At 50.3% G+C, this 26,557-nt stretch overlaps 1 protein-coding gene across 6 annotated transcripts in view; it reads left to right on the top strand.

Annotated features, from left to right (window-relative positions):
• ZDHHC3 (zinc finger DHHC-type palmitoyltransferase 3) overlaps positions 1–26,557 on the top strand; it is a 48,900-nt gene that overhangs the window by 16,133 nt on the left and 6,210 nt on the right. For 4 of the 6 annotated variants that reach the window (XM_037527541.2, XM_037527546.2, XM_037527556.2 and 1 more), the window contains exons 3-6: positions 9,064–9,188; positions 15,457–15,553; positions 16,213–16,294; positions 18,542–18,672. In XM_037527541.2, the coding sequence (XP_037383438.1) occupies positions 9,064–9,188; positions 15,457–15,553; positions 16,213–16,294; positions 18,542–18,672 (435 nt within the window). Of the gene's footprint in view, positions 1–9,063; positions 9,189–15,456; positions 15,554–16,212; positions 16,295–18,541; positions 18,673–21,070; positions 21,385–26,557 lie in introns of those variants that run through there. The other 2 variants (XM_037527567.1, XM_054693573.1) reach the window with 1 other exon arrangement.

The raw sequence follows: 26,557 nt of genomic DNA, 5'->3' as shown, positions 1-26,557 counted from the left end.
TCACACTGGCAAAGGGGAGCACCATTGCTGTGGGAGAACAGGGAGGGGGTATCAACCTACCGAGGCAGGAGTGACTGCTCAGAGGAGGGGTGCCCCAGCCGGTTCTTCTCAGAGCTGTGGCTGTTGGCAGGGAGGTGGAGGGCGGCAGGGCAGGAAGCTAATGACAGTGCTCCAGGCAGATGAGCAGCCTGCAGAGACAGGAATGCAGGGGTTGTTAGGAACAGTAGGAACTTAGAAATGGGTTTAGATTGGTGGTGTATAGGGGGCACCAAAGGAGTAAGGTTGGGATGATGAGGGCAGTCGATAGCCCCCCCCCCCAGGATTTTAAATGAAAGAGTGATGAGCTCAGATTGTCATTTTACAAGGATTGCTCTGGCAGCAATGAGAAGGATCTCTGGGGATCAGAAGCCCTGGTAGATGGAATACTATGTCAGAACTTCTTTTCTGAGTAAGACAGACCACAGTCCTGGCTCACATCCTAGCCGGGGGGTCAGGTAGTAAAGATGTGCTTGATCAAGGTGATTTCAGGGTGTGATCCATACTTTAAAGATGGTAAAACTCTGTGATCAAGGTGATATGGTGATGACTGTTCTGGGGTAAAAGGGACTACTTTAGATCAAGGGAATCTGAGGCAGCCTCTCTGAGCTAGTGCCATTTTCAGTGAGACCTGGACGACAGGAAGCTATGAGTCAGGCAAATGGAAATCTGATGGCAGAGCCATCCAGGCAGGGGAAAGAGTAGGTACAGAGGCCCAGAGGCAGACACTTGTTGGCAGGTCTGAGAAGTAGGACTAAGACAGGGTGACTGAGGCATGTAGGTGGAGGCAGAAGGGACTAGACAAGGCAGAGAGGCTACCAGAAGCCAGATCGGGCAGGGCCATGTAGGCCTCATGAGAACTTTGGTGTTTATTCTAAATGTAGTAGGAAGCCATCAGAGAGCAGGATGTAGCCTGATTTTTACAGACAATGCCTTGTGCTCGTGGTGGAACTTTGAGGGTGGGACAGCTCGCAGCAGGGGAGGTAGTGCCGCTTCCCACAGCAGACGTGGGAGCGCAGACCCAAGAGGAGCGCAGAAGCCGGAGAGAGGCTGCTAGTTTGGGAGTATATTTTCAGTCACTAATTCTTAAGGCTGGCTGCACATTAGAATCCTTTGGGGACCTTTTAAAAAGTACTGATGTCTGAGCCCCACTCCGGAAATTCTATTTTTAATTGGTCTGGGACAGGCCCTCGATATTGGGATGCTTCAGAGCTCCCAGGGGTCCCTCTGTTCAGCCAGGTCTGAGAACCACTTCAGAAAAGCTAACAGAATGGAGAGGGTTAGGAAAGTATCCCTTCCAGAGTCTTTACTTGAGTATCTGGGGGGACTTGCTGGTGCAATTTATTGCATGGGAAAGTCTGGGGAGAACAAATTTTGGAGGAAAAATCAAGGCTTCTGTGCTAGCCACACTGTATCTATAGTACATACCATCGACAGCCAGGCCTGGAGCTAGTGGAGCGTTGTTAGAATCAGAGTGGAGTATAGAAGTGGTTGGATTCTAGAAGGCATGAGAATGCAAGAAAAGGGAGAAAGGAGGCTTCCACCCTGGCATTCCTGCTGCATTCTTTCACCCCTCAATTGATGCGGCAACCTCTCCAGGGACCTCCCCAGACTGACCCCCTGCAGTTGGTTGGATGCCAGAGAGAGCAATTCTCACTGTGGTCTGTTGCTCGACTTCTAACACCAAATGAGTGAGAGCCATAGACCCGCTCACAAACACCTGTCTGCTCTGCATAGGTGTGTGTGTGATTGGTGGACCCAGAGAAAACTGGGCCAAAAAAACCCGAAGCATCTGTCAAATTTTCACCATTAGTAAGGGGCCAACTCAGAGCATGTCCTATGGATGTGCTCTTCTCAGACCATTCATGCTGCCGCCTGCCTTGCTACTCAGTACATGAGGTCATATGTAAAACCCAGTATGCAGAGCAAATGAGGGGAGCTACAGGGATGGAGTCCCTATAGCATTGGAGGCACCTTGAGTTTCCAGGGAGCATTAATGGGGGTCCAGATCTCACACTGAAAGCAGATTAATTAGGGGTTCCTTATTAACACTGCCAGGGGGCAGTCTGTTTTTAGAAAGGCATCGTTGCAGGGTTCTAAGGAGTTCCTTAATAGGATTATGGTTTGTGTCTCAGGAGTTCATGTTGCCTGTAATTCTTCAGAAGAACTTATATCCTATGGTTATAAACAATATATATATAACATAATATAGGCATTGTGGGTCATTTGGGTTTGTTAGTATTCTAGTAGAAAAATGTCTGTTGTAGGCAGCTCTCCTTGAGCCCAAAACTGCACGGCTACATCAGTGCAGGCGCCTCTTTTAACAAACCCATCCCTTTCAAATGCTGTTCTTTCTGCCTGCTGGTATCTGTGCATCTTCTGCTTTCCTCTTTTGGTTATAAACCTGCCCTTTTGGATATAACCAAAAAAAGTCTCTTACAGTCTTCCCTAGTTACTGTACCACTTCCAGCTTTGAAATCTTATTCCAAATGTGTCATCAGAACAGGTGCCTCCACCCCAGCTCTCTGGACCATTGAGCAGAGCTGACTCCGATGCAGTCTTGAATGGGGTTCACCTAGCGCTTGAGCAGAAAAGACAGAGGAATGACTCACTATTGTGTCAGCCACTCCCTCCAGAGTAAAACTCTCTTTTGAGATATGGAGTAAAGAGATTGGCCCATAGAGAGGGGAGCGAACTGAGGCAGTGCCTCCCTTGGCTGGTGGGTTGGCCTGGTGTGTGATCTCATGGTGCCTCTCCCTGCCGGCTCTGAGGTTGTGGGATGTCATCAAAGGAGCCATCTCCATTCCTGAAACACCAGAATTGAGGCCCAGAGTGGTGCCACTGGCCCAGAGACAACCTGGACGCATCTCCTTTGGCATCCGCCTACACCCCGCCCCCGCCCAATTTCACCACCTTTTCCTTTCCACATCCTGTGAACTCCCTCAGGAGTCCTGTGGGGTACCCTTTAAAATTTAGGTCTGGGCTGTAAAACATAGTTTGTTTCTTGCCCTAGTGCCAGGAAACTCAAGGACAAGTGCTTCTCGGGTCACAGAGATTGTATCAACACTTATAATCAGCATTTCTTTGCCCCTCCCTTCTTTTGACTTAATCATTTATTGACCTCGTTGTAAATTATCTCAAGCCTCAAATTCAAGAAAAGGAGGAATTCAATGTAACCACATTGTTAAGGAAAATGAATCTGTCAGCCCCTCCCTCCCTTGGAGTCCCACCCTGTGTACACTTTGCTATAAACAGGCCTCACGTTACTCAGACAGATCACTGCAGCCACTGATATTTTTTTTTTTTAGTTTCAGCTGCCAAAATTCATCAGTGGAAATATCAGGACCCACTTCAAATGTGCAATCAGTATTCCCTTCTGGAATCTCTCTTGGCAAACTTTTTGAGCACACACTGCGTACAGAATCGCTAACAAGTACAATATTTCCTCAGGCTTTAGCTTGGCAATGTGATTTCAGACCTGCAGGAGCACAGAAGAGGAAGAGGAGGTCAAGTAACCACTAGAGGCTGAGTGCTGGGTGTAACCAGACAAGGGCCATGCCCATCTTGCTCCAAGGTACTGGCACATCAGGTGCCAGGTGGGGGACTTGTCTCGAGGCTGGGTGCTGTGTTCTCCCTAGAGCTGGGCACCTTCTCATACCTGCCACTGAGCAACTTAGAATTGCCAACAGAAAAATCCTTCTGGTTCCAAAGAGAAGGAAGTGACCAATTCGGGCATTACTTACTTGGCACCTTCCTGTGGACGACTCAGGTAGCCCAGATCTGGCAAGGGAGGGAGCTATTAGGAGAATTTCTGCTTGGACCAGGAGGTTAACATGTCTTGGTCCCATGGCCCCTGAACAGGGGCAAGCCAGTTTTCACCCGTGTTGCTTGAAATGAATGGCGGTATTGATTCCTTGGAATCACTGGTCTTTTTCTGGAACCTGTCTCTGTTGCTTTTCTTTGTGTCCTTTTTACATTGTCATGTTATCCTAGATACTTAATGAAACAGACATTATCCCAAGCCTGTTTCACTGTTGTTAGTGTGATGATTCAGGTTTTGGCAGGAGAATGATAATATGGTTTCAAAGCAGTTTTTTTAAAAGCCTCTTTAAGTTACTTCATGGAAATATTTAATATATGTGTAAGGTGTCTTCTGATAGAGGAATAGGTTCTAAAGTTGAATTGCCTGGATCTGCATCCTGGGTCTGTTACTTGTTAGCCTTGTCATCTTGGAAAGTTGCTTAACTTCTTTGCTTTAGTTACCTTGTATACAAATTGAGGAATATCCTAGTCTCTACCTCTTAATTGTCAGAATTAACTGACAAAATATAATAAAGCACTTGGAACTGTGCCTGGCATGTAAGCACTCAATAAATGTCTGTGGTATCATCATTATTATTCAGCTTAGGTTTATTGAATACAGCTGTTTGCCAAGCCCTGGGCGAGTCACAAGTTGAAAGACATTGTCTCTGTCCTCCAGGAATTTACAGACCTGTAGGAGAGATCTGTGTAATTAAATGGTAGCTGTTATAGTACAAATACTACCTGTGAGAGCACAAGGCAAAGTAATAGGTTCTGTATTGGGTGTGGCCTGGGGCCAACAGGAAAAAAGCCAAGGAGGTGAATCTCTGAGTGAGTTTGGTTTAGACGCAAGAGGGAAGGAGGTACTTGGCAGCCTGGAGGGGACACGCTAATACGGGGATCCTGTGGGCATGAGAGAAAGACTTAAAGGGCGCTGGATGCCTTTGGGAAACTCCAGGCACCTTGCCAGGCCGGACTGTCAGGGAAGGAGGTGACACTGGGTGGGGGTCCAGGGCTGGCTTGGGGTAACCTTGGAAGAGCCCTGCCTGGGAGCTGGGCCTCTGGGCCATGGGAAGATGCTAGGGAGCGAGTGAAGGCTTTTAGACAAGGAATGACCTGATCGAATTCACGTTTTAGACAGTTAAGTATGGACAAGAGGAGGCGGGAGAGGATGGAGGTGGGCTGCAAGAGGCGAGGGAGAGAGGGATTCAGGAAGACCTGAGAGATGCTGGTACCTGGGGCACTTGATGAAGTTGTATTAAGGCCTTGACAGTGGCCTTAATACATGGGCTTAGAGGCACAGTTTGGGGATGAATTGACCTGGTGGAGTAGGTAGGAATGTGGGGCAGAGGGCTAGAAAAGTTGGGGATGGCACCAGATTTCTACCCCAGATGGGCAGAATAGACAGATGGGCAGTGGGCCAGGAACCAGGGACAGTTTGGGAAGAAGGTAATAAGTTTGGTCTTAGTATGTTGAATTTGGAGAGTTTGCTTTTGTCTTTTGACCAACCAGGTAGAATTATCTGCACTCAAGAGGTCTGGGGTAGTGCTGGTGATTTGATGGTCACTGGGTGGTGATGGGCAAGTTTGTCCAGAATGAGCACAGAAGAGGTAGTAGTAGATTGATTGTTCAGGAAGGGAAGGATCTCAAGAAAGGCGAGGCAGGAGGAGACCCAAAGGGAGCAGGGCAGCTGGTAACAAGGAGGAAGTTGTCAGTGAGGAGAACCCAGGAAGGCGAGGGCTAAGAACCGACCTGTGAATTTGGCCACTGTGACTCAGTTCCCTGGTGTGGAGGGGACAGAACCGGAGCAAAAGAGAGTAAGAAGTAAACAAAACAGGGCCTCCCCGGTGGCGCAGCGATTGAGCGCTGGGCTGCGAAGCTGCCCGCAGCCTCTGCAGCGCCGGTTCGATCCCCGGCTGCTCCCTGGCCACCGGAGGAGGGTCCCGCATGGCGGGCAGACCTCTCCTGCCGCCCGCTGCTCCCCTCAGCAGTGTACTTCGGTCCTTCTGCCTGCTCTGCTCCCCGCTCTGGCTCTGCAGAGTTCTCTCACCCTCCCGCGCTTCTGACTGTACCCAGTGCTTGTATAAATAAACAAACAAATAAATAAATAAATCTTTAAAAAAAAAAAAAAAAGAAACTGAAGACAAATGTTATTAAAAAAAAAAAAGAAGTAAACAAAACAGCAAATGCATAGAAATCTAGAAGCTTAACTATTAAGGGAAGAGAGAGTGTGAAGTCAACTAAGAATAAGAGGGAAAGCTCTGGGGGAATAGTTGGGACCCTAAAATGAGGCTTTGTTGGGGCACTAGTCCTCCAGGAGAGCTGGGTCCCTGTGTGTTTAGGAGGGGGCTGGAGGGAAGACAGTGGGGAGAGAGAGAAAGAAAATGAAGGGAGTTTACTCCAGCAGCCTCAGTTATCTCTGGAAGAGAAAAGGAAGTGGGTGGGAGCTGCAGAAAGTATTAGAAGTTGAAGCTAGCCACCAAGGGAGAGCTGATCATACCTTTCTCCCAGATTTAAATACATTCCACTGTGCGGCAAATATATATTTTAGAAATGTAGGAACATTTTTTGGATCTATAGATTTTTGAAAATATCTTTAACTTATGATGTACAAAGAGAAAATACTGGAAAGAATATGCACCAAATGTTAATAGTACTTATCTTTGGGTGATAGAATCAGTGGGTAGGGCTTTCTCTTTTAATTTTTTCTCTATATATTTTGAAGTCATGAACAAGTATTACTTTGGGAATGAGGGGAAAGATCAGTACATTTTCATCTGCAGGCTCAGTAACACGGAAGCTTCTAAACATCCTGGGAGGCGTGTAAGAACCAGTGGAGGTGGGGGGGGGGCAAAACCAGCATGAGCACACAGGCAGGAGTGTCTCAGCAGGCCCCGACTCCCTGCCATCTGTCCAGCATTGTGCAGAACAAAATTCCTTACTGTGAACTCACAACGGAAAATTCTGAAATCTGTAGAGATAAGCTAGATGAGCATATTCTTTTAAAAAAGGAGTGGGGGGAAGCACCTGAGGCAGAGACTGCATAGTGCCTGTGTTACCCACTCCGCAGTCTGAGTGGCTGGCCCAGCAGCTACTGGCTCTGAGAGATGAGCTCAATGGCTGGGCAGGTGGGGTCTTGCCTGGGTGGGGATGAGAGTTCTATGAGGTTTATGCAAATGCAGTCACTCCAGAGGGGTGAGAACTGACCTCAGACCTTAGCCTTTAGCTCTTAGAAAGACAATGTTAAATGACATCTCTGATTCCGTCTAGAAGAGCAAAATACCAAATGAGAGCACCTTCCTCTTGTGGCCCTTTTATGTGAGACCTCCTGAGGATTTCAGCGTAGGAATTTGGGGGGGAAACATTCAGTCTATTGCAGTACTGAGCATTTTCTCTAAGGCAGCCCTCATCTCCACAGGTTATCGTGGCTATGTCTGTTTAACCCTAACAGCAACACTAGGAGTTAGGTAAGATGGGTCCTGGCTCACCAGTTAGGGAACTAAGGCACAGAGAGGCCAGGCTTTCACCTGCATACCACTTGCAAACACAGAACTCAGAGCCAGCAGACTCCCGAGCCCGCCGCTTAGCCCTTGTGCGATGGCGCTGACTGCTCTTCTCTCCTGCTGCTTAGGCCCAGAGCTCCACCTCCCACTGGGGATTCCTGGGCACTTCAGACAGCGCACATGCTGAGTGTGAACTGGTCGTCTCTTCCCAAAGCTTGCTTCCATTGTGTCTCCCATTGGTCAAGGGCACCACCCTATACTAGCTGCTAAAAATTGAAGCCTTATTTGTATTCATCTCTTCTCTTTCTTTTCATCACCCACTCTACCATGACAATGTTAACTTAGTTCCCTACGTCTTTTGTCTGGATCTCTGGATTTCCTCCCTACGCTTCTCCATCCTCATAATTCAGTTCTTCCTTACATCAGCAGTAACTTCCTGGCTGGTCTCTAGCATTTTTATCTTTCTTCTAACCTGATCCGCACAGCATCAGCAACTGGGTTCTCATCCTGAAGCACCAATGTTGTCTGATAGCTCTGGGCTGCCTAGAAAGAAAAACTTTATCTGGGCCTTTAGGTCTGGCATGGAACATCGGGCTGCCCCAGCCCACCAGTCCAGTCTCGTATGCTCATACTGTGTGCCTTGGGCTTGGCCACACTGATATTCTCACTGTCTCCCAAATAAGCAGTGCTTACTCTCACCTCACTGCCTCGTTATGCCCCTTCTCAGGCTGGAGTTCCTTCCCCCCCGCAAAGTCCACCTAGACTATTCCTCTGTCCTGCACTATTCCTCAGGACAGCTCTTAAACCGCCCTTAAGACTTCTCTAGCCCTTGGTCAATTGGCTGCAGCTTCTCTTTGCCAAACTAGAATTCTAGAACTGTCTTCTAGGATTGAGATCAGTCTCCAAAAAACCAGAAGCCTTCTGGAGGCACAGGCTTTGTTTGAGTCCCAGATCCAGAGCAAGGAATGCAGGTGTACAAGCTGAGCTCCAGGAGGCACCTGGTGAAGTTGGCTGTTGAGGCCCTCCTTGGGCCTGGTATTACCTGTTTTCCTTGTTTGTCCAGGTGCACAGCCTAAGCTAACTCTGGCATTTTAGCCCTGGTACTGTTTCCACCAAAAGCATGGACATCTAGGACAGCAAAGTAGTCACAAACATCCTAACAGAATGGCATTGCAAATCAGAGGGCACTTCTGGTCAGAGAGCAAGTGGAATATGTGAGGGCCTTGGTTCACCGTGGCTTGAAGACTCACTAACAACTAAATTCAGACTGATTGCATTTGAAACTGAACCAATTAAAATTTAGAGTTGCAAATTTTGACCTGGAAATACCAGACTCTTAGATATTTTGCCCTCTCAAAGACTGTAGCTGATACCAGGAAATTAAATGTAGACCAAAAAGTAATTGGTAAGTTGAATCTCACTAGACTGTTTACATAGGAAAGAATGGATTCAATGAAAGCAAGTTCAGTAAAATGAAAATAGGAAATCACCAGGAACAATGTAACCGTAAAGGCTTTAATTTGGTAGCACTTCCTCAGGAAAATTCTTTGTCAGTAAATATTCGTCAGTGTTGGCATAATTCTGAATATGTCCTCTTGTTGTTGGGATGAAAATGTCCAGTCCATGTGTTTGTAGTCGGTGCTTTAAAATGACCATCTCCACTGTGGAATGTGAGATGTGAGGGAACCCCCAGCCCAACCCTGATGCCTTTCCTCTGTTATAGGGGGCGGTGCCCAAAGGAAATGCCACTAAGGAATTCATCGAGAGTTTACAGCTGAAGCCTGGGCAGGTGGTGTACAAGTGTCCCAAATGCTGCAGCATCAAGCCAGACCGAGCCCACCACTGCAGGTACGCATGCGCCCACCCAGACACACGCACTCTGGAGAGCACCGCTGCCCCCAGCGCCGTCAGCAACAGGACTTCTGAATGCCTCTCCTCTGGGCATGGAGTGCCCGCCCTGTGTCACTCTCCCCGCCCCATGAGTTTGCTAGATTGGAAAGGGCAGCTGGTTTGGACTTGGTCTGTCCCCAGATGTGGCTGTGCCACAGCTGACAGAGGACCCTGCACAGACCCTTGACTGTCTCCCTGTTTATCTCCATGTCTTTAAACTCGGGACTCCTGCTCTTCCCGCCTCACAGTTTGATTACTTGAGTAAGGGCACCCAGGCAGTCTCAGAGCATCACTCCGTGAATGCCCAGTGTGTGACTCTCTAGGAGCCGGCCCTGTCCACTTGAGTTGTGGAGAGTGGCGAAGGGGCTTTCCTTGAATGAGGACTTTATTTAAAACAATTTCTAGAGATTGTGACGACTGTAGAATTCAGCCTAAAAAGCCATTTTCCCATCTTATCTGGAGGGATTTTTCCCTTTTGGTTTTCAGATTTCTTTGTGGTTTTGAGTCTTCTTCACAAGAAGACATCTAGCTAAAAATTGCACTTTATCATTACAAGCATACTTTAAATGCTAAGTACATTTAAAAGCTACAGTCTGTGTCATTTGTGACCTTTTTCAGACTCGAATGTGTTTGGGGTGGGAAGGGGTTGTGGAGGAGTGAACTGGCTCCCGGTGTTGGGAGGTCATCCTTGTCAGTCTGAGACTGTGGGAACCCTGGGTTTTGTGAGAGATCTGAGCTGCTAAAAGGTGGTGTTTCTTTGTGGGCCTTGATGCCCACCTCTTGGAAGATAGCAGTCAGTCTCCATCATTCAGATCCCACAGTCAGCTCCTTATACGGCACAGGCACCTCAGCCCGCTCTATCTCGTCATCAGTCATCTTTCGTCCTCAGAGTCACCCCAGAGATAGGTAGGATCTCCTTAGATAAGGAATAAGGGTCAAGGGGGCGGGGGTTATGTGATGGCTCCAAGGTCACTCCTGTTGAATATAAGAGACAGGATTAGGTCCCAGTCTAGAACTCCAGTTTGGAGATGACTCCTGTGACCTAATGTAATTGTATTGTTTTTCTGCCTATCTGAATGGGAGAGATGTGGAAACCTCCCTAATTAGTGGTCACCTCTTGAAGGTGAGGACTGAGGAGCTTGGTCAGGGTCCTTTGGTAACTACTGTCTCCTGTGAGTTTTCTCTCTCTGGGTCAGCTTGCTTCTAAGAGCTGTGCTAGAAGCTGATTTGATCTTGCTCCCTCTGTCTAGACGGAGGCATCTGTCTAGGCTTTCCTGCCACCCTAAGGCTGGGGCAGCCAGTTGTTTCCTAAGCAACACCCAGATGAAAAGGCCCAACTTGCTCATGTGGTTCCACAAGGCAACCCTGTGTGTGGAGCAGGCCACGGCCTTGGAGAGGTCAGCGTTGGAAATTGTCTCTGTCACCGCCACACTGTGGACCTTGGGTCTGGTGCCACATCTCAGCCTTAGCTTTCTCCTCTGTAGAAAGGGTTGCTCTCCCCTAACTTGTGAGGATTGAACATGAGCAACTCTGTGAGTCACCGAGCTCGACAGAAGGAAGCAATTTGTTAATAGAGCAAATGTGCACCTCAGGATGTGCTGGATTATAGGCTGCCCCAGAAAAAAGGAAGTGGGAACTGTTTTGGAAAAGAACTTCCGAGTAACTGCTGTGGTTCTTTCTCTTTCCTCCCTGAGCCCTCGGAACTGCCTCCACCTCCTGGCATTTTCCTTCCCGCCTCCTCTTTGCCTCTCTCCTCAGGATGATCTGAGGGAGAGCTTCTTGAGTGCTAGTAAACAAATCAACTTGAGCAAAACAAGAGCTGCTGATTCAGATGAACTTGAGTGAGGCTGCCTGTGCGTAGCCTGTTCCTGCCTCAGGAAATGTGTGCTGACAACCGCTCCTTTGTGGTGGCTTGTGTTGGCCTAAATCAGCAGAGTCCCCAGCACCCCAGCAGAGCAAGTTTATGGCAGGTTGGGTTGAGAGGCCCGCTCCCTGTTAGAGAAAGAGGATCGCAGTCTTGGTGCGTGTGTGCACACACGTGCTTTCCCCGTTCCTCTCCTCCCAACAGAGTCCCTGGAATTGAAAACTGTCTGCATTCTCTGAGCTCTGGTGGGCACCAGAAACACTCCCCAACCTTGAACCTGTAGTTGTTCCTGCCAGTCCTATAGTATGTGGGTGCATCTTCCTTCCCAGGAGAAGCACTTGGAACCCCAGGCTGCTCTGTTGGCATTGACTTTTCTGTTGGCGAGGACCATGAAAGCATGTAGAAATGTTGCCGGGGGGCCACTTATGCTACTGTGGGCAGCCAGTGTGCTGGCCTTGCGTGTTAGATTCGTAAATAAGGATGGAGAGCTGTGACATAGAGCGAGCCACAGACCCCTTACAGTCCTGACCGTAGAGACACACACGTGCCGTGTGCCAAGCTGAGTGGTCGTGGGCTGCTCAGGGCCCCTATCAGCATCTTCTCTTGTTTTTCTCATGGTTCTGATTATTGATAAAATCTGTGCTAGTATTGTTTTTGAAGCGTTTACGTACATCTCTAACCCTGAGAGATGAGAGCTAATTCTGCAGAGAATAGATTGGAGCTGCTGAGTTTCTTTGCTCAGAGCCCAAAGTGGGGATCCAAAATAAGTGTTCTTTCCACTGCACTGCCCTGCCTTACCTAAAATCATTTCCGAGCTGTGGTCAGGATGTGGCAGCTACCTTCTTGCTTATAATTTTGATCAAAGCCATGAAGTATGATACGAAAACCGATGTGTGGGGTATAGTCCACCAAGTACCTTCTTGCTCTGTTCTCTTTTCCTTCTGGGGCACCCCAATCTGATGTGGTGGATCCCATTTCTTAGGCTGTTCTTTCCCTATCTGGCGTCAGGGCCTTCACTCAGCAGACCCTTGCTATGCAGGACCCTTAGATCTGTGTGAGTGGTGGGTTAGCCTCGGATCCAGCCCTGGGCAACCTGACCCTAGAGCCCCCACCCAGGCAGGGCAGATGCGCTTGTCCCCCTGAGAGTTTGGTAAGTCCTGCTGTGGGGGAGACACAGGACCCTCACAGACACAGCTATGCTTCTGGGGTGAATCATCACCAGGGGTGGGCAGGAGGGCCTAGCCAGCTCCTTTGGGGCTGAGGACAGAGGAAGGGCCCTTACACCCCCTGGAGAGAGGGCACATTAATGCCAGAGGACCTGACTGTATATAGCCACCGTTGAGCTTGTTGGGCTCTGACAAGCTTTTGAAGGAAGTGCTAGAAAATGGTGGGGAAGCATCGACAGTCTTCTAAGACAATGATTTAAAAACACACAAAAAAAGAAAAACATTTTTTGATTTAAAAAAGAAACAAACACAGAAGACAGCTGGGAAACCTTGAAGCAGGGACACTAAAAATATCTCCATTTTAAGACATTTGGCCTTTCCAGTGACGGCTTTTGCACGTTTCTGACCTGTTGCCATGTCCTTGGTGCCTGCGTACCAGGATGTCCCCAGGTAGCCCGAGTGAAGAGGGCCTGGAGGTCTGCCTGCCCACCATGCTTGGGCTGCCCTGCTGTGTCTGGGGAGGGGGACTCTGCTGAGCCCCCTGCTCACTGTGCACTGGGAGTTGGGAAGAGGCCTGCCTCTGGGAGACTGCCTTCCCAGCGGGGTGCCGGAGATTGTGGAGGGAAGCTTTCTCCGCACTCATGACAAATGGTGCCTGATGTGAAACAGGAGCAGGGTGTGGATAGTCACCCCTTGGGGTGAGCTTCACTGACCCACTCAGACCTGGCCTAGAGCCGTTCAGCCTCTGAGCAGTGTCTCCAGCCATGTGCACCGACGGACACCCTGACCCCGTGCACCACCACTGGCTGGGGAGCCGGCTTGTGCTCTAAGGAGCGCCTCGACTTCTCCAAAGGGAGAAGTGCCACCTTGAGACTTCATGTCTTTGTGGGAAACTCGGAGACCAGTACTCTGGACCAACCTTTCCGTTTCTCGGTAGGCTACTCAGTGAGTCCTCACTTAACGCCATTGATAGGTTCTTAGAAACTATGACTTCAAGAAAAACCAATGGCTAAAGAAAGCAGGTCCTGAAATAACATCATTTCACTCCACATTGGCCGGGATTGCTTTCTCCCGCCAACATTATAACAAAGCAACCTTGAATGCAATGAGCTTATTCGAGAACACGCTGTGCTCACTTTCCCCTGCTCCCTGAAGGATGGGTATTTTTCACTTTGGCTGCCCAATAAGACAGCCACTGTGAAACCCAGCTTCTGGTTTCACAGTAGCCTGGTCTCTTCAGTGAGGCTGGGAGGAGAGCAAAGGCCAGATTTGCCATGAGGGCTTATTTAAACTCTCGGGCAGCTTTCAGAGGCTCACAGGCAACTTGGTGCCTCTCTGCTGCTGAGCAAACACTGCCTCAGAGCACGCACTTGAAACCCTGTGAGAAATAAGTACAGAGGGAAGAGAAATTGCTCAAGAGCCTGGAGTAGGGAGGTGATTACCCTCAAGAGTCTGTTCCCCTGACAGGAAGGGAATTAAGAAACCCCAGATCTTGGGGAAGGACATGTAAACAATGGGGTACAGGGGTGGTGGCTCTGTGGAGGAAATGTGGGCCTGGTGGCTGAGACACAGGACACAGCAGTTCACTCTTCACTTGTCTGTATCTTTAAAATTCTATACTGGGAACAAACTTTGTCAATTAAAATACATATTATGTATCCAGACAGTTTAAATTGGTAACAGAGACACCAGGTAATAGAGTTGCTGGTACCTGACTCTGTTTCCCTCCATGCCCAGTTAGGCCTCCCTTTCTTACCCTGCCCTCCCAGTCACCAGGGAGATTCTGGGGCTGGGTCAGCATCTCGCAGACTGAGTCCACCCCCAATATTCTGTGTCAGCGAGGCCCTCCGAAATTGTAGAGAAGAGCAAGGCTAGAAGCCTGTGTGACTTTACCACTCACCCAAGGCAGGCGCCATCTCTGTTCTCCTTAGTCCTTATGACAATACTTACTCCCTGTAGTGGGAAACATGAATTTCGGCGGTGAGCCAGCCTAGGGGAGCTCCGCATACCCAGGTCTTTGCCCTCAAACCTTGTGCCACGCTTAGAAAATGCCACGGCTTCTCAGCCTGGATCCGGGGGACAGCTCACTCCCACACCCAGAAGAGCTCCTCCTGCACCTCCCCTGCCCTGTGAGGACCAGAACTCCGTGAGCACCAGCACATGCGTGTGACACCCTGATCCTCCAGGCAGGGCCCCCAGCCCACCCTTCCCCAGGGGTCACCTGGAGAAAGTTAGCTGTGGAAACTAATGGAAAGAAAGCAGGTGCAAACTAAGAAACTTTAAAAATAAATATAGTTGTGTTATCTCCAAACTCATACTTAGAGTATTTCAAACTGTTTTGAACAAATGATGCCCCCAAAATCAATGTTAGGGAGCAGCCTATATTAATGAATTAAAAATGGAGCAGGTTTTGATGCGCCCATGTACTGACACATGGGTCTTTCCAGACTTGAGCACTGGGAAGTAGCTGCTTTCAAGCCCCCTCTAGCCTTGTACTCGTTTCATATCACTGATCTGTATGGTTTGAGAAGGAGTGGGGTGTTTGCTATCAAACACACTTGAAACAGCCTCTGTCCAAATATGACCCAGTAGCAAGTTAATAATTTGCAAATTAGTGAAGTCATCTGATCAACATTATACTCAAATATTTAAACTCAAATGACTTTTCTGCTTTTTTCAACTAACTGGATATTGTCTTAGGGCTAAAAGGTTCTTGGAGGCGGCCTTTCTGCCTTGGCCCTGCTCTGAACTCTTCTAGTGCTCACTTCCTCAGCCTACCCTCCCTAATAGTACAAGGCAGTGCTTTGGCAGGACGTTGCTCCCCTTCCCAGATTTTTGGTGTTTGGGGAAACAAGGAGCAGCTGTTTTCTCTATCCCATCTCATCCCGTCAAGTTTTTGAGATGTCTTTATTCTATCCTCTCAATAAACAAAATTCTCAGCTTTTTACCTCAGGAGAGCAACCTCTTAGCCATGTCTGTTTCACCCAATTTACATTAATCAAGATATTTGGAGGTAAAATAATGTCCCCGTCTGACCCTGGGCTCCTGACTCTGCCTTCTAAGTCCGCTGCCACACCCACCCAGCAGAATGCTGGGCAGCGCTGGAGGAGTGGACTGGGGCCCAGGCTTGTGTCCCCAAGGGCCCACTGGCCATTGTGAGGACACCCCTAAAGGTCTGCCTCGTGGGCTTTTTCAGTGTGTGCAAGCGGTGCATTCGGAAGATGGACCACCACTGTCCCTGGGTCAACAACTGTGTCGGCGAGAACAACCAGAAGTACTTCGTCCTGTTTACAGTAAGTCACCTCCCGGGCCTGCCCCCTCTGGGAAGCAGTGGAGCTTTGTTCCCTCAGGAGTCCTCAGCACCCTGCTGCCATTCAGAGTACTGCCCGCCGTGTAGACCTCTGCCTTTCCGCCGCAGCGCTCCCCAGCCCTACGCTTGAGCTTTAAGAAATGCACTCGAGTTGATTAGTTGTAAGCAGGGGCTGCGTTCTGGGCTCCCATCCTCAGGAGCTCCCACTTCTAGTAGCTAAAGGCAGTTTTGCTGAGGACTGCAAGCTCTCCCTTGGCTGCTGGTGCATGGATGAATTTAGTGGAAGGGCTTTAAGGGCCCTGGGCAGTCAGCACCCTGACTTCTCAGAGTGAGATGAGGCAGCAGGCCTGGGGTGCTGTGGGGTGGGGAGAGGGCAGCGCAGCCCACCTAGAGCCCAGGTCACACCTGGTGACGGGCACCCGTTTCTCTTCTTGTCCCACACCCTCTAGGGAATGGCTGCTCACCTCACACCCAGGACTGGGGGCAGGGGGAGAAGTGAGGGGGAATCACCACAAGCCTCTGTGGCCTCCCATCCTGGCCAGCCCTCGGCCTAACTAAGTATGCTTGAGTGGGAGGTTCCGGGAGCCTGCTTGTTCGGAAGGTTCTCACAATGGTGGCATCTGCACTGCTTTCCTGTTTCAGATGTACATAGCTCTCATTTCCTTGCACGCCCTCATCATGGTGGGATTCCACTTCCTGCATTGCTTTGAAGAAGACTGGACAAGTGAGTATGAGCCAGGACTTCCCTCCTTGCTCTGGGGGTGGGATGTGCTCTGTGTTTCCATCGTGGTGCCAGGGGTCCACCTCATTTGATTTTCTGAAAGCATATGGACTGACTGGGGAAGAAACAGCAGGAAGCTGTAACTTTCTTCCTGAAAAAAACAACCCCTTGAAGTCAGTCCCACAGGTACAGTAGTGAGCTGGGCAGCCCCTCTGGATGGATGGTGCCCCCAGCAAGGAGATGTTTCCCAAGCAGGGAGCTCTTCAGGGATAGAGAATTTCAGTGCAGAAGCCTCTTAGTCAAAGGTTATCATATTCCAGTCTATGGAAGTCCATTTTTAACTTCCTGGCTAGGTGTGGAGGTTTTTGTGATTTATTTTTTGTGGTTGTTTTTTTAACTGCTTAATCAGCAAGTTATATTAAGATTATAGACAAATTCTCCTGCTTTAGGAATATCCCATTAATGTACAAATGCTGGGGCCTTCCTGGTGGCACAAGGGGTAAAGTCTCAGCTCTATAAAGCTATCACCAGCCACTGCAGCATGAGTTCAGTCCCCGGCCAGGGAGCTACCCACAAGGCACAGCAGAGCTCTCCTGTCTTGCCTGCTGCTCCCCTCAGCAGTGTATTTCAGTAGATCTGCCTGTTCTGCTCCCCACTCTGTCTCTGGTAAATCCTCTCACCCCTACACCTCTGGCCTACACCCCAGCTCTTATATGCATAAATAAAATAAATCTTTGGGGGAAAACTGTACAAATGCTGAAGAAGGAACTCCAAAAGATTGCATAAATCCTGTGAGAAAAAACTAGAGGGCGAAAAAACTTAATTTTTAAGAAATGTGAAAAACAAATTTAAATAGATGCTGAAGGAATTGAGGGGCCACCTTCTGGATCTCACACTTTCATTTCACCATCTTTTAGAAATGTTGCCCTTCCTGTGTCTACTGACTTCTTAGGCATTTTCTTGCCATTATTTTTCCCAAGAATTCGTGTGGCCGGGTAAAGGACAATCTCTTTAGTTCCCAACCAATACGAAGAGGTCTTCCCTGCCTGTGTTCAAAGTCTGCAACTTCCCCTTCTACTCTTCTGCCCTGTCCATTCCTCTGCATGGCTTGGCTCCAACCAGGGCAAGAGAAGCCCGTGTGTAGTAGCCAGCTCATCCACAGGAGCACCTACCCTAACGGCCTTTCTGGCTCACTACCTCTCAAAAGGCCCCACCTCCAAATAACACAGCATTAGGTGTTTGGGCTTCAACAGAGGGACAGAGGATGAGGGTGTTTCACACTTTAACCCGTAGCACCACCACATCAGTCCATTTTTCCAACACCAGAGCTCTGGCACAGGCCAGCAAGAGGAAGGCCCAGCTAGTAGACAGAAGGGAGAAGGGCAGAGGGTGGGGTGAAGGGGTTTCTACAGACTATTCCATTCTGTGTAGCTGAGTGGGTCACAGCAAGTTCCTGATCACTTGGTAAATAATCTGTAAGTACATACATTCTGCCAGGCCCCAGGGACCCAGTTCAACTACAGACGTGGCCTTGGCAACTTGCTAGAGTAGTCCAACAAGGGCATTTTATCACAGATACTACTTGCTGTCTGGCGTCATGTTAACAGACTGGGCAGTGATGACGGTCATACAGACCATCTCTGAGGCATATCTCTCTTTGGAGCAGAACAGACAGGGCCATTTTATTAGTGTCCACTAAGAGTAAAGCACATGGCCCATGGGATTTTTTGAGCAGTTCCTTGTTTCAATCTCATAATAAGCCTGCAAGGTAAGAGACATTCTCCCTCCACTTTGCATATGACAAAAGCTGGGGCTTACAGAGGTTGCATTCCCAACCTCACACAGTGAAGGAGGCCTTGGTCTCTGGAGCAGAGTTTTCCAGCCCTGTGTAGATGATTCCAGTACCCAGAATCCTCCCTGTGTCCTCTCTGTTGCCTTTGGTTAAGATTCCTGATGGAAGAGACTCGAGGCCCCCAGCTCCTATGCTACTGAGGAGCAAGGAATGATGCATGTTAAAGAGGGAAGCCCGGCAGACACCTGGCCTGTGGAAGAGGTCTTCCCTGAGGGAGCGCGGGTACAGCTAGGTGTGGGACAGGATGGTTCTCCCTGAGGCCTGGAGGCCAGAGGTGTGTGGCACCCAGGAGAAAGTCCTGCAGGGCAGGAGGCAGAGTGGGAGCCATGGGGGAACTGGGTGGAGGGCAGTGGGCACTGGGCGGCAGCCCTGAGCCCCATGAGTTCCTTCTCTTTCAGAGTGCAGCTCCTTCTCGCCACCCACCACCGTGATCCTGCTCATCCTGCTGTGCTTCGAAGGGCTGCTCTTCCTCATTTTCACATCAGTAATGTTTGGGACCCAGGTGCACTCCATCTGCACAGACGAGACGGTAAGTGGCGCCTGCACGGCCTATGCACTTGCACCTGGGGAAAGACGCTTCACAGGTCAGATCCGCAAGCTCATCGGCCAGGCCCTGGCTTTACAGGACACTTTCCTCCTTTTGCAGTGACCCTGGGTGTGTGTGTACACATACATACACACACACACACACACCCACCCCACCACCACCACCCCCTCAACCCCTACCCTCTTGGGGCCAGCACAGCAGGTCATACCAACAGCTTTGGTGAAAGGTTCTTTGGCCACGAGTCCTTCCATCCCTTCATGGTGCTGTCTTGCACACTGAACTCTGACAGTCATGCTGCTTGACACTGGGACACCTTTCCTGTCCGGGAGCCATAAGTCTGGAAACCAGACAAGGGTGCCCTGATCCAGGCTGCACAGACAGGGTTAGTTTCCCAGAGGTGACTTCGTGACTCAGTCCTGAGGGTAGGTTTGAGAACCCGGAGCAGTGGGCAGCAAGCTCTCACCTGGTCTGTAGGTGATCTGTACCTGGCCCTGCTCTGGAACTCATCCACTGCCTTCTCCCCATCCCCGCACCCACTCGCCCCTTCGCTCAGCAGCTCCCCGGAGCTCCAAAGCCACTGCTGAGCCAACTGGAATCCGTTGCCCTGGTGCCACTGCTGTCACCTCCCAGCCTTCCTAACGTGTCCAAAAGCCTAAAGAGGGTCAGTCTGTGGCGTCATACAGAGCATTTCTTCTTTGACTCTGAGGCCTAGATAAGGAGCCCTAGGAGGAAGGGAAGCACTTAGCTCCAGTGTGTGGAGCAGAGTCGTGAGGTCATGAGCCACCCTGGCTTTCAAGGTCCCCAGCGGCAGCTCTCAACAGACAGCCCTCCACAGTGCCCGAGTCTGCGGGGTGTTTGGCCCGTTGGTAGGCGGTACTAGCTGGAGCACATAGGAAGACAGTGCTCCCCAAGAGACAGCAATCTTCATGCCCCAAAGAGAACGATGGTGCCCTCAATGGATCTGTGGCCATTTCCAATGTTTTAAAAGCCTCTCAACAGCTTTTTTTCTTATATAACAAATACCATCATTGCAAAAGAGTTTCTGTAAAATCAGTAGCCAATGGCATAGAACCAGCTGCGTGGCCCGCAGTAAATGTGACCAGTTTCTCTGCGTGAGACCTGCAGGGAACCCAGAGGTGACTGTTGGGCCCGCTCACTGTTGGAATGTCACCAGGCCACACGGGCCCTGGGTTGGGGGAGCCAGAAGGAAAACTCTGAAGGCCCTGGTCCTCTGTGTTCTTCCCTCTCGAGGCCGTTCCTAAAGGGATTTGCACTGGAACAGAAAGGAAAGGAGGAAAGGGCCCGTAGCTCGTCGGGAAAAAAAGATGTCTTCCCTTGACCCCCTAACCTTCCCGGGCGCCAATCAAGGGCTCAGCCTGGGCTGTCCCCTCAGGCCCTGCCCTTGCTCCTTCACCTCATGAGACCATGGCAGACAGACCCCTGACCTGGCTCCTGCCAGGCCCCTTCTCCTGTTTTTCGGGCAGGTGCACATTCTCAGGCCCTGCCTGCTGATCTTCTCCAGCTGAAGAAAGGGCAAGAGAGGAATCCGCTTTCTCCCCGCCCTGCCATTTTTTCGTGAGATTTAGCAGGGGAGTGGCACAGGCTCCGAAACAATTGCTGAGGTGGCTGCTGTCGTGCTTCTCCTGGAAAGAGCATGAGCGTGACCTTGGCCATGACGGAGGCTGACTGGTCATCCGTGCGGCTCGTTTAACCTAAACTAATTCTTCCTCCTTCCTCTTCTCTGGTGATGTCTCTCTCACCTGGTCTCTCACCCCTGTTCCACCTTCGCCGGTGTGCCTCGCCTGCCCTGCTAAGTGGGTGCTTCCAGGCCTCCCTAGCTGGTGAGACTAACCTCGCCAGAGCGATTATTTGATTTGTTCCTTTTTTTTTTTGTCTGCAAAGTGGTCATAGTAGCTTCAGACTTCCTCTGAACCTGTCACAAATCACGGGCCATCGTTGGCCGTCGTGATCGAAAGCTCCCCGCCAGCACCGAGGCTTCTGGCTCTGAAGCCTTCACAGCACGTCCACACAGCCCAGCGCAGCCAGAGCGCCTCTGCGGCCCTGCCGTGCGCCCCCACTTAACAAAACACAGCGCACGGCATAACTAGGAGGGACGGCTTACGTGCGCACTGATTCTGCTCATTTTTCCCTCCCTTCCTGGAAGGACTTGTGAATATCTGCCTGGCCCCACCCTTCCAAAAAAGGCATGACTTTCCCTTGAGAAACACTTTTTATATGAGAAAGAAAAGGAAAATGTATAATGTAGCGACTAGTTTCGTGGTTTCAAAAGGAAGCATTTATTCCATTCACATGGACATCCCTCCCCAAAAACCACAGCAATAAAGTGCTTGACTGAAAATATGATTGTTCTTATTTTCAGGGAATAGAACAATTGAAAAAGGAAGAGAGAAGATGGGCTAAAAAAACAAAATGGATGAACATGAAAGCCGTTTTTGGCCACCCCTTCTCTCTAGGCTGGGCCAGCCCCTTTGCCACGCCAGACCAAGGGAAGGCAGACCCCTACCAGTATGTGGTCTGAAGGACCCCTGACCAGCATTGCCACTCAGACACAAACCACATCACAGCACCGTCCGATCCGTTCTCATGAATGTCTAAACTGAACACAGCAGAGCAACTACTCTAAAACTTTTTATGTCTCAAGTAAAATGGCTGAGCATTGCAGAGAAAAAAAAATGGGCCCATGTTTTATTTTTAAGAGATCATCCTTTTCTATTTTTTGGTGACCGAAGCTGCTCTTCTTTTTCCTTTTTAAAATCACTTCTCTGGCCTCTGGTTTCCTCTCTGCTTTCTGTCTGGCATGACTAACGTGGAGGGTGCTGTCTCCAGGCCGTGCCCACTTGTACTAACTGAGTGAGGCGTGACGCTGTGGACCCATCCAGATGCCAGGTGGGGACGCATAGGAGGCTGTAACCTCCCCCTGCCCAGGAGGCAGTGACCGGTGCCCCGCTGGGACTTTAAACCCTCATGGAAGATGGACACTTCCCCCTTGAGCCCTGAGGGGGCAGGGCCGGGGCCCTCAGGGGCCCTTGAAACAGCAGTGTCAGCCTCCAGATGAACACGGTTTGCCTCCTAATTCATGAAGCCGGTTGCCTGCCTTGTACTTTATGGGCTTGGGGTGTACAGGACTTTTTAGGGGGTTGGGGAGAGAGCTAAAGGGGGTCTTATTTGTATTGTGAATTACCAATTAGGTTCCCTCTGATTATTTGGAAAATGTGAAGCAAAGAAGTTTTTCCAGTTCAAAATGCCTTACACAATCAAGAAGAAAAAATTACACAATTTCAGGCGAGCTACCTTTCCCTGTTTGTTCTACTCTTACCACCCTACCTCTCTCTGCCCACACAAGATGTTAAACTGTGTCCACGCCCAATAAAACAGCCACAGTCCCCAACATGCAGCTCCTGCCATCGTTCCTTCTTCATTTTGTATATCTTTGAAGTGGGTTCACTTTCTGATGTTTTAGACCCATACATGTGCACGTAGCTGTGTCTTATTTGTATTTTAACCTGGGAGACGGTTGTCCTGATGTGGGGCGACCATGATGCGAGGGGGACATTCCAGCCCCCAAACTTTTAAAGTCAGTAGATGGCCGTCGAGTTCTCTGCCATCAGCAGATGCGCCCAAGCCTACGACCCCGAGGCCGAGTCGCCTTGCCATCTGGAGGCACTTCTTGTCTTCGAGTTTGAAAGAGGAAGGCTTGAGGCCTATGGGGGCTGAGCAGACAGGGAGACCTTCCGAAATCTGAACACTGACCGTCTGTGAAATCTTACACGTGGGTTTGATTTTCCTTATGCGATCGCCACAAACCTTTTTTAGCTTTTGCTTGGGATGGGGTGGGGGATAAGGTTTATTAAATTCAGTCCTGGATAGGGAGTTAATCTAGCCGCGTGATTTTTCAGACAAGTGGAACCTGCTGCCTCTTTTCAATTCTGTCAGTGCTTCCACATGGAGACAAAATGCAATAAAACTTTTCCAAACTCTGTTCTGATTAAGCTCTGCTCTCTCACCACGTTACCCTGCAGGGAGAGCGGATTCACCAGCCAACATGGGATTGTTCTGTTGGGTGTTTGATTCATTCCTTTTAAAGGACATGTATTTATACTCCCTCTCTTGAGTGAGCATTTATTCTGTCACTTAATTTTTTTTTTTAAAGATTTACTTATTTAAGCATACAAGAAATGGGTACAGGCCAGAGGTGCAGGGGTGAGAGGATTCACCAGAGACAGAGTGGGGAGCAGAACAGGCAGATCCACTGAAATACTGAGGGGAGCAGCGGGTGAGTCAGGAGAGGTCTGCTGCACCATGTGGGTCAGCTTCCTGGCTGGGGATCGAACTCATGCTATAGTAGCTGCGGATCGCTTCACAGTGCTGCGTCTTAACCTCTTGTGCCACCAGGGAGGCCCTCTATTTTGACACTTTTAAAGGACATTTAGGGTTCTGCTCTTGAACAAGGCTTGTCCCACCAGCCCACTCTCCTTAGGCTTTCTGCAGCCTCTGTCCCCTCCCTCGTGCTGATGGGCCCTCAGTTACCACAGAACAAGCCGAGTCTGTGCAGTTTGCTCCCTGGGGTCAGGCATGGGGAAGAGGCCTGTTTTCCTCTGTCCACCCAGCAGAAGACATCAAGCCAAAGGAAATCACTGCAAATCTCCACAAACAGCTCTGGTGTGCTGCCGTGAGGGGCTCTCCATCAGCCTCCGCCTTTAACCAAAGAGCTCCGCCACCTTTTCTAAGTTAGCTTTGACTTCTATTAAGCTTGTTTAAGTTAGAGTGAAGGCTGAGGTATAAAGTTTGTTTTAACGCTTTTTTAAGCCTATGGCATGTGTTTCCCACATTTTCCCACTTTTTGCAGTCCACCTGTTGTAAGAAAGAGACTAATGGCTCTGTCTTCTGCTAGCAGAGGGAGAATGTCCAAAATCTTTCCGATGCCCTCAAAATACCTTCTCTTCAAGGGCATTTTTTCAAGGGACCCAAGTTGATTCTTTCCCCCATGGAAGTTCTAAAGGGTGTACTAAATAGTGTTAAAGATGTACTGAGTTTTTGTGGCATCCTGAAAATAGAAACTGGTTGTTGAAACCTGAGCGCGCTCCCTCTCTCCTCCCCAGAGGGGACGGCTCTTTCCCACATTCTGCATGATTCTGCCTCTGGGTTTCTATGATCCCTGTGGCTGAAAGAATGAAAGTTGCCCAGCCCTCGGGCCACAGTGAAAGAGACTCGGAAGACAGGATCGACCAAGGTGCCCTGCGTTTTCCCTGTTGCATTTTCATTAAGATGGACAGCAATTAGCCGAGAGCACCGTGACTACGGGCCGTGGCTATCCTCTGGCGACAGCGACTGCCTCAGCCCGCGTCCACGTGGGAACAGCCGTCCCCGAGCCCGCCTCCATGTTCCCAGACACCTAGTGGAAAGGACATCTTGACACAACGGCGCTTTACTTGGGCACAGGCCTTCTGCACATGGGGAACGAGCCGGAAGCACCACAGTCTCGGCACGCGGGCTCTGGAGGTGGCAGTGAGCAGGGAAGAGGCGGCGACCCGGCAAGGCGTGGACTAAGTCACTCCTGCCTGCCTGTCAGCCGCGGGTTTATGTTCAGAGCCACCACGCCAGGCCTGCGGAAGGCGAGGCCCAAACAAATCTCTGCATATTCGCATGGCCTCTTCGCACACGCAAGGTGACCTGGGGGAGAGGAACACTTGCTACCATCTCCTTTGTGTCACAGAATTGTATCTCTAATACTTTTTTCCTTGGAAGAACCCAAAATGAGACACCTCGAATAACCAGCTTTAGCTCATCCTGGCTAGGCTCTTAGAAAGTTAACCCCACCTTCCCCGTGCAGAAAGCTTGCAGATGAGGTAAATTAGCAAACGTTTATGGAACACCTTCCTGAGGTTGGCATCACGCAAAAACCCCAGTCCTCGGGAGGCTGTGTTGGGCTCTGCTGGCCAGGCTAGTGGGTTTTGTCTCATGCCGTGGCTTGTGGAGCATCCACCTGGGGGGGTGAGCCATCCAGGGGGTGGAGGGGCTTAATCTAGAAGGGGGACCCCAGTATCAGATGTGAGGAGAGGGAGGTTTAGCTAGACTAGGAACTTGCTGGTGATGGGTTGTTGTGATCCAGCCCCGCAGCAACGTCATCACCAGGGATCGTTGGAAATGCACTTTCTCGTTGACTCTTGAACTGCAGCATCCCGAGATCCAGAGGGGGGTGGGGGGCAAGGCCAAGAACAAAGAGAGAAGAAGCACAGTGGACCATGGGGGTCGACTAGGGGTGATTTGGTGATGAGTTCACTGCGGTGGCAATACCTTCTGGGGGATCTTAGTATTGCCTCAATTAAAAATAAATTCAAAAAAAGAAATGTACTTTCTGGAGCCTTACCCCAGACCACTCAAACTCTTGGGTGGGTGGGGCGCAGCAGTCTGCATTTTAGCAGGTGATTCTGAGGCGCCTGAGTTAGAATCTACTGGGGCCTGTGGGGGTGACCCTACAGGTGGTCCCTGATGCCTGCTGGGGTCCTGTGTGCTGCCAGGCCCAGCGTGGTACTAGATGGGTGTACAGACTGTTCACCTCTCCTCCCCTTAACTGCAGTGTAGTGGCAAGCCTGTAGGCTGGCAAGGCAGGGAGGCCCAGGGGCCAGGAGGCTGGCAGCAACCAAGCACCCCAGCAAATCTTTTCACTCCTCCCTAGGCCCTCTCTGGCCTAGTCTTGTAGTCTCGCCTGTCCCATAGTCACACCACCCATCCTCCCACAGCCATCCTCTGTCTGAGTGACGTCATCCCCGTATACCTGACTCTAGGCTCGGGTGTGCACTTTCGCTGGCCCACACCCGTACTCCTGGTGTCCACAATCAGGCACGCGCACCCCAAGCCCACGCTCCCAAGCGCCTCCCGCATCAATACGATCAGGGCGGCAGGTGACAGCCACAGAGGCTAGCGGCGTAAAAAGCTTGACCAGCGCACTTACCCTACATGTGGCCTCACAGCAAATGAATGGAGAGGAGCCGATTATTAGTCTGTCCCGCGGTCCTTCTGCACGTCTCATCTTTCCAACTGTTTTCTCGGCCATGGGCCCTTCGGGTGAAAAACCACCCCGGGAGGGAAGGGGAGGAGTGGAGCCAGGGGAGAGTGGTGGCCCGGGAGGAATCGGCTCAGCGCGGGCACATGCGTGTGTCTCAGCCTTTGGTTTCCATCTGTGGGCCTCATCCCCACCTGCCTTTTTCTTGTACCCTCTGGTAGTGAAGCAAGCACGGGGCAGGTTCTCTGTGGATCCAGACAGCCGGGTAGAGCAGAGTCCAGAGCCCTCAGTGGCTTTTTCAGGCTTTTAATGATCTTTCTACACCATTTGTAGTGAGGTAACCAGGTGCAGGGCAGGCAGGGGGGCTGGAGGGCTGGCAGGCCTCCCAGCGCCCGCCATATCTTTACTCTCTCTGGTGTCCTCTCCACTGCATACCATCCTCGGTGACGCTGCCCTAATAGCTCCGCCTCCAGGCTCAGGTGTGCCCACTCACACGTGCCCACACCACACTCCAGGTGTCCACAATCAGGCCTGCGTGCCCCGTGACCATGCTCCCAAGCGCCTCCTGCATTCAAGGCTACAAGTGATAGCCACAAAGGCTGGCGGTGTAAAAGCCTGAGCATCTCATTTACCCTGCACCTGTAGTACATATTTGACCTGAGAATAGCCTCCTAGAAGACCAAGCATTGACAGTAAAACAGAAGCTGAAGGCTTCATGGTCCCACTCTCTCCCACAAGAAAAACTCATCAATGTCTTGAGCGTGTGATCACCTGTCACAGCAGAGTAGCCTCCAGAGCCCCTCCATCCTCGCACACAGGAGCTAATGAAAATGATTCAAGGAT

Source organism: Talpa occidentalis, unplaced genomic scaffold, assembly GCF_014898055.3.
Source record: "Talpa occidentalis isolate TD23 unplaced genomic scaffold, MPIMG_talOcc4v2.1 talOcc4.10, whole genome shotgun sequence".
NCBI classification, from domain to species: Eukaryota; Metazoa; Chordata; class Mammalia; order Eulipotyphla; family Talpidae; genus Talpa; species Talpa occidentalis.
The sequence above is the reverse complement of the archived record's forward strand: the minus strand, read 5'-3'. Positions and strand labels throughout refer to the sequence as shown.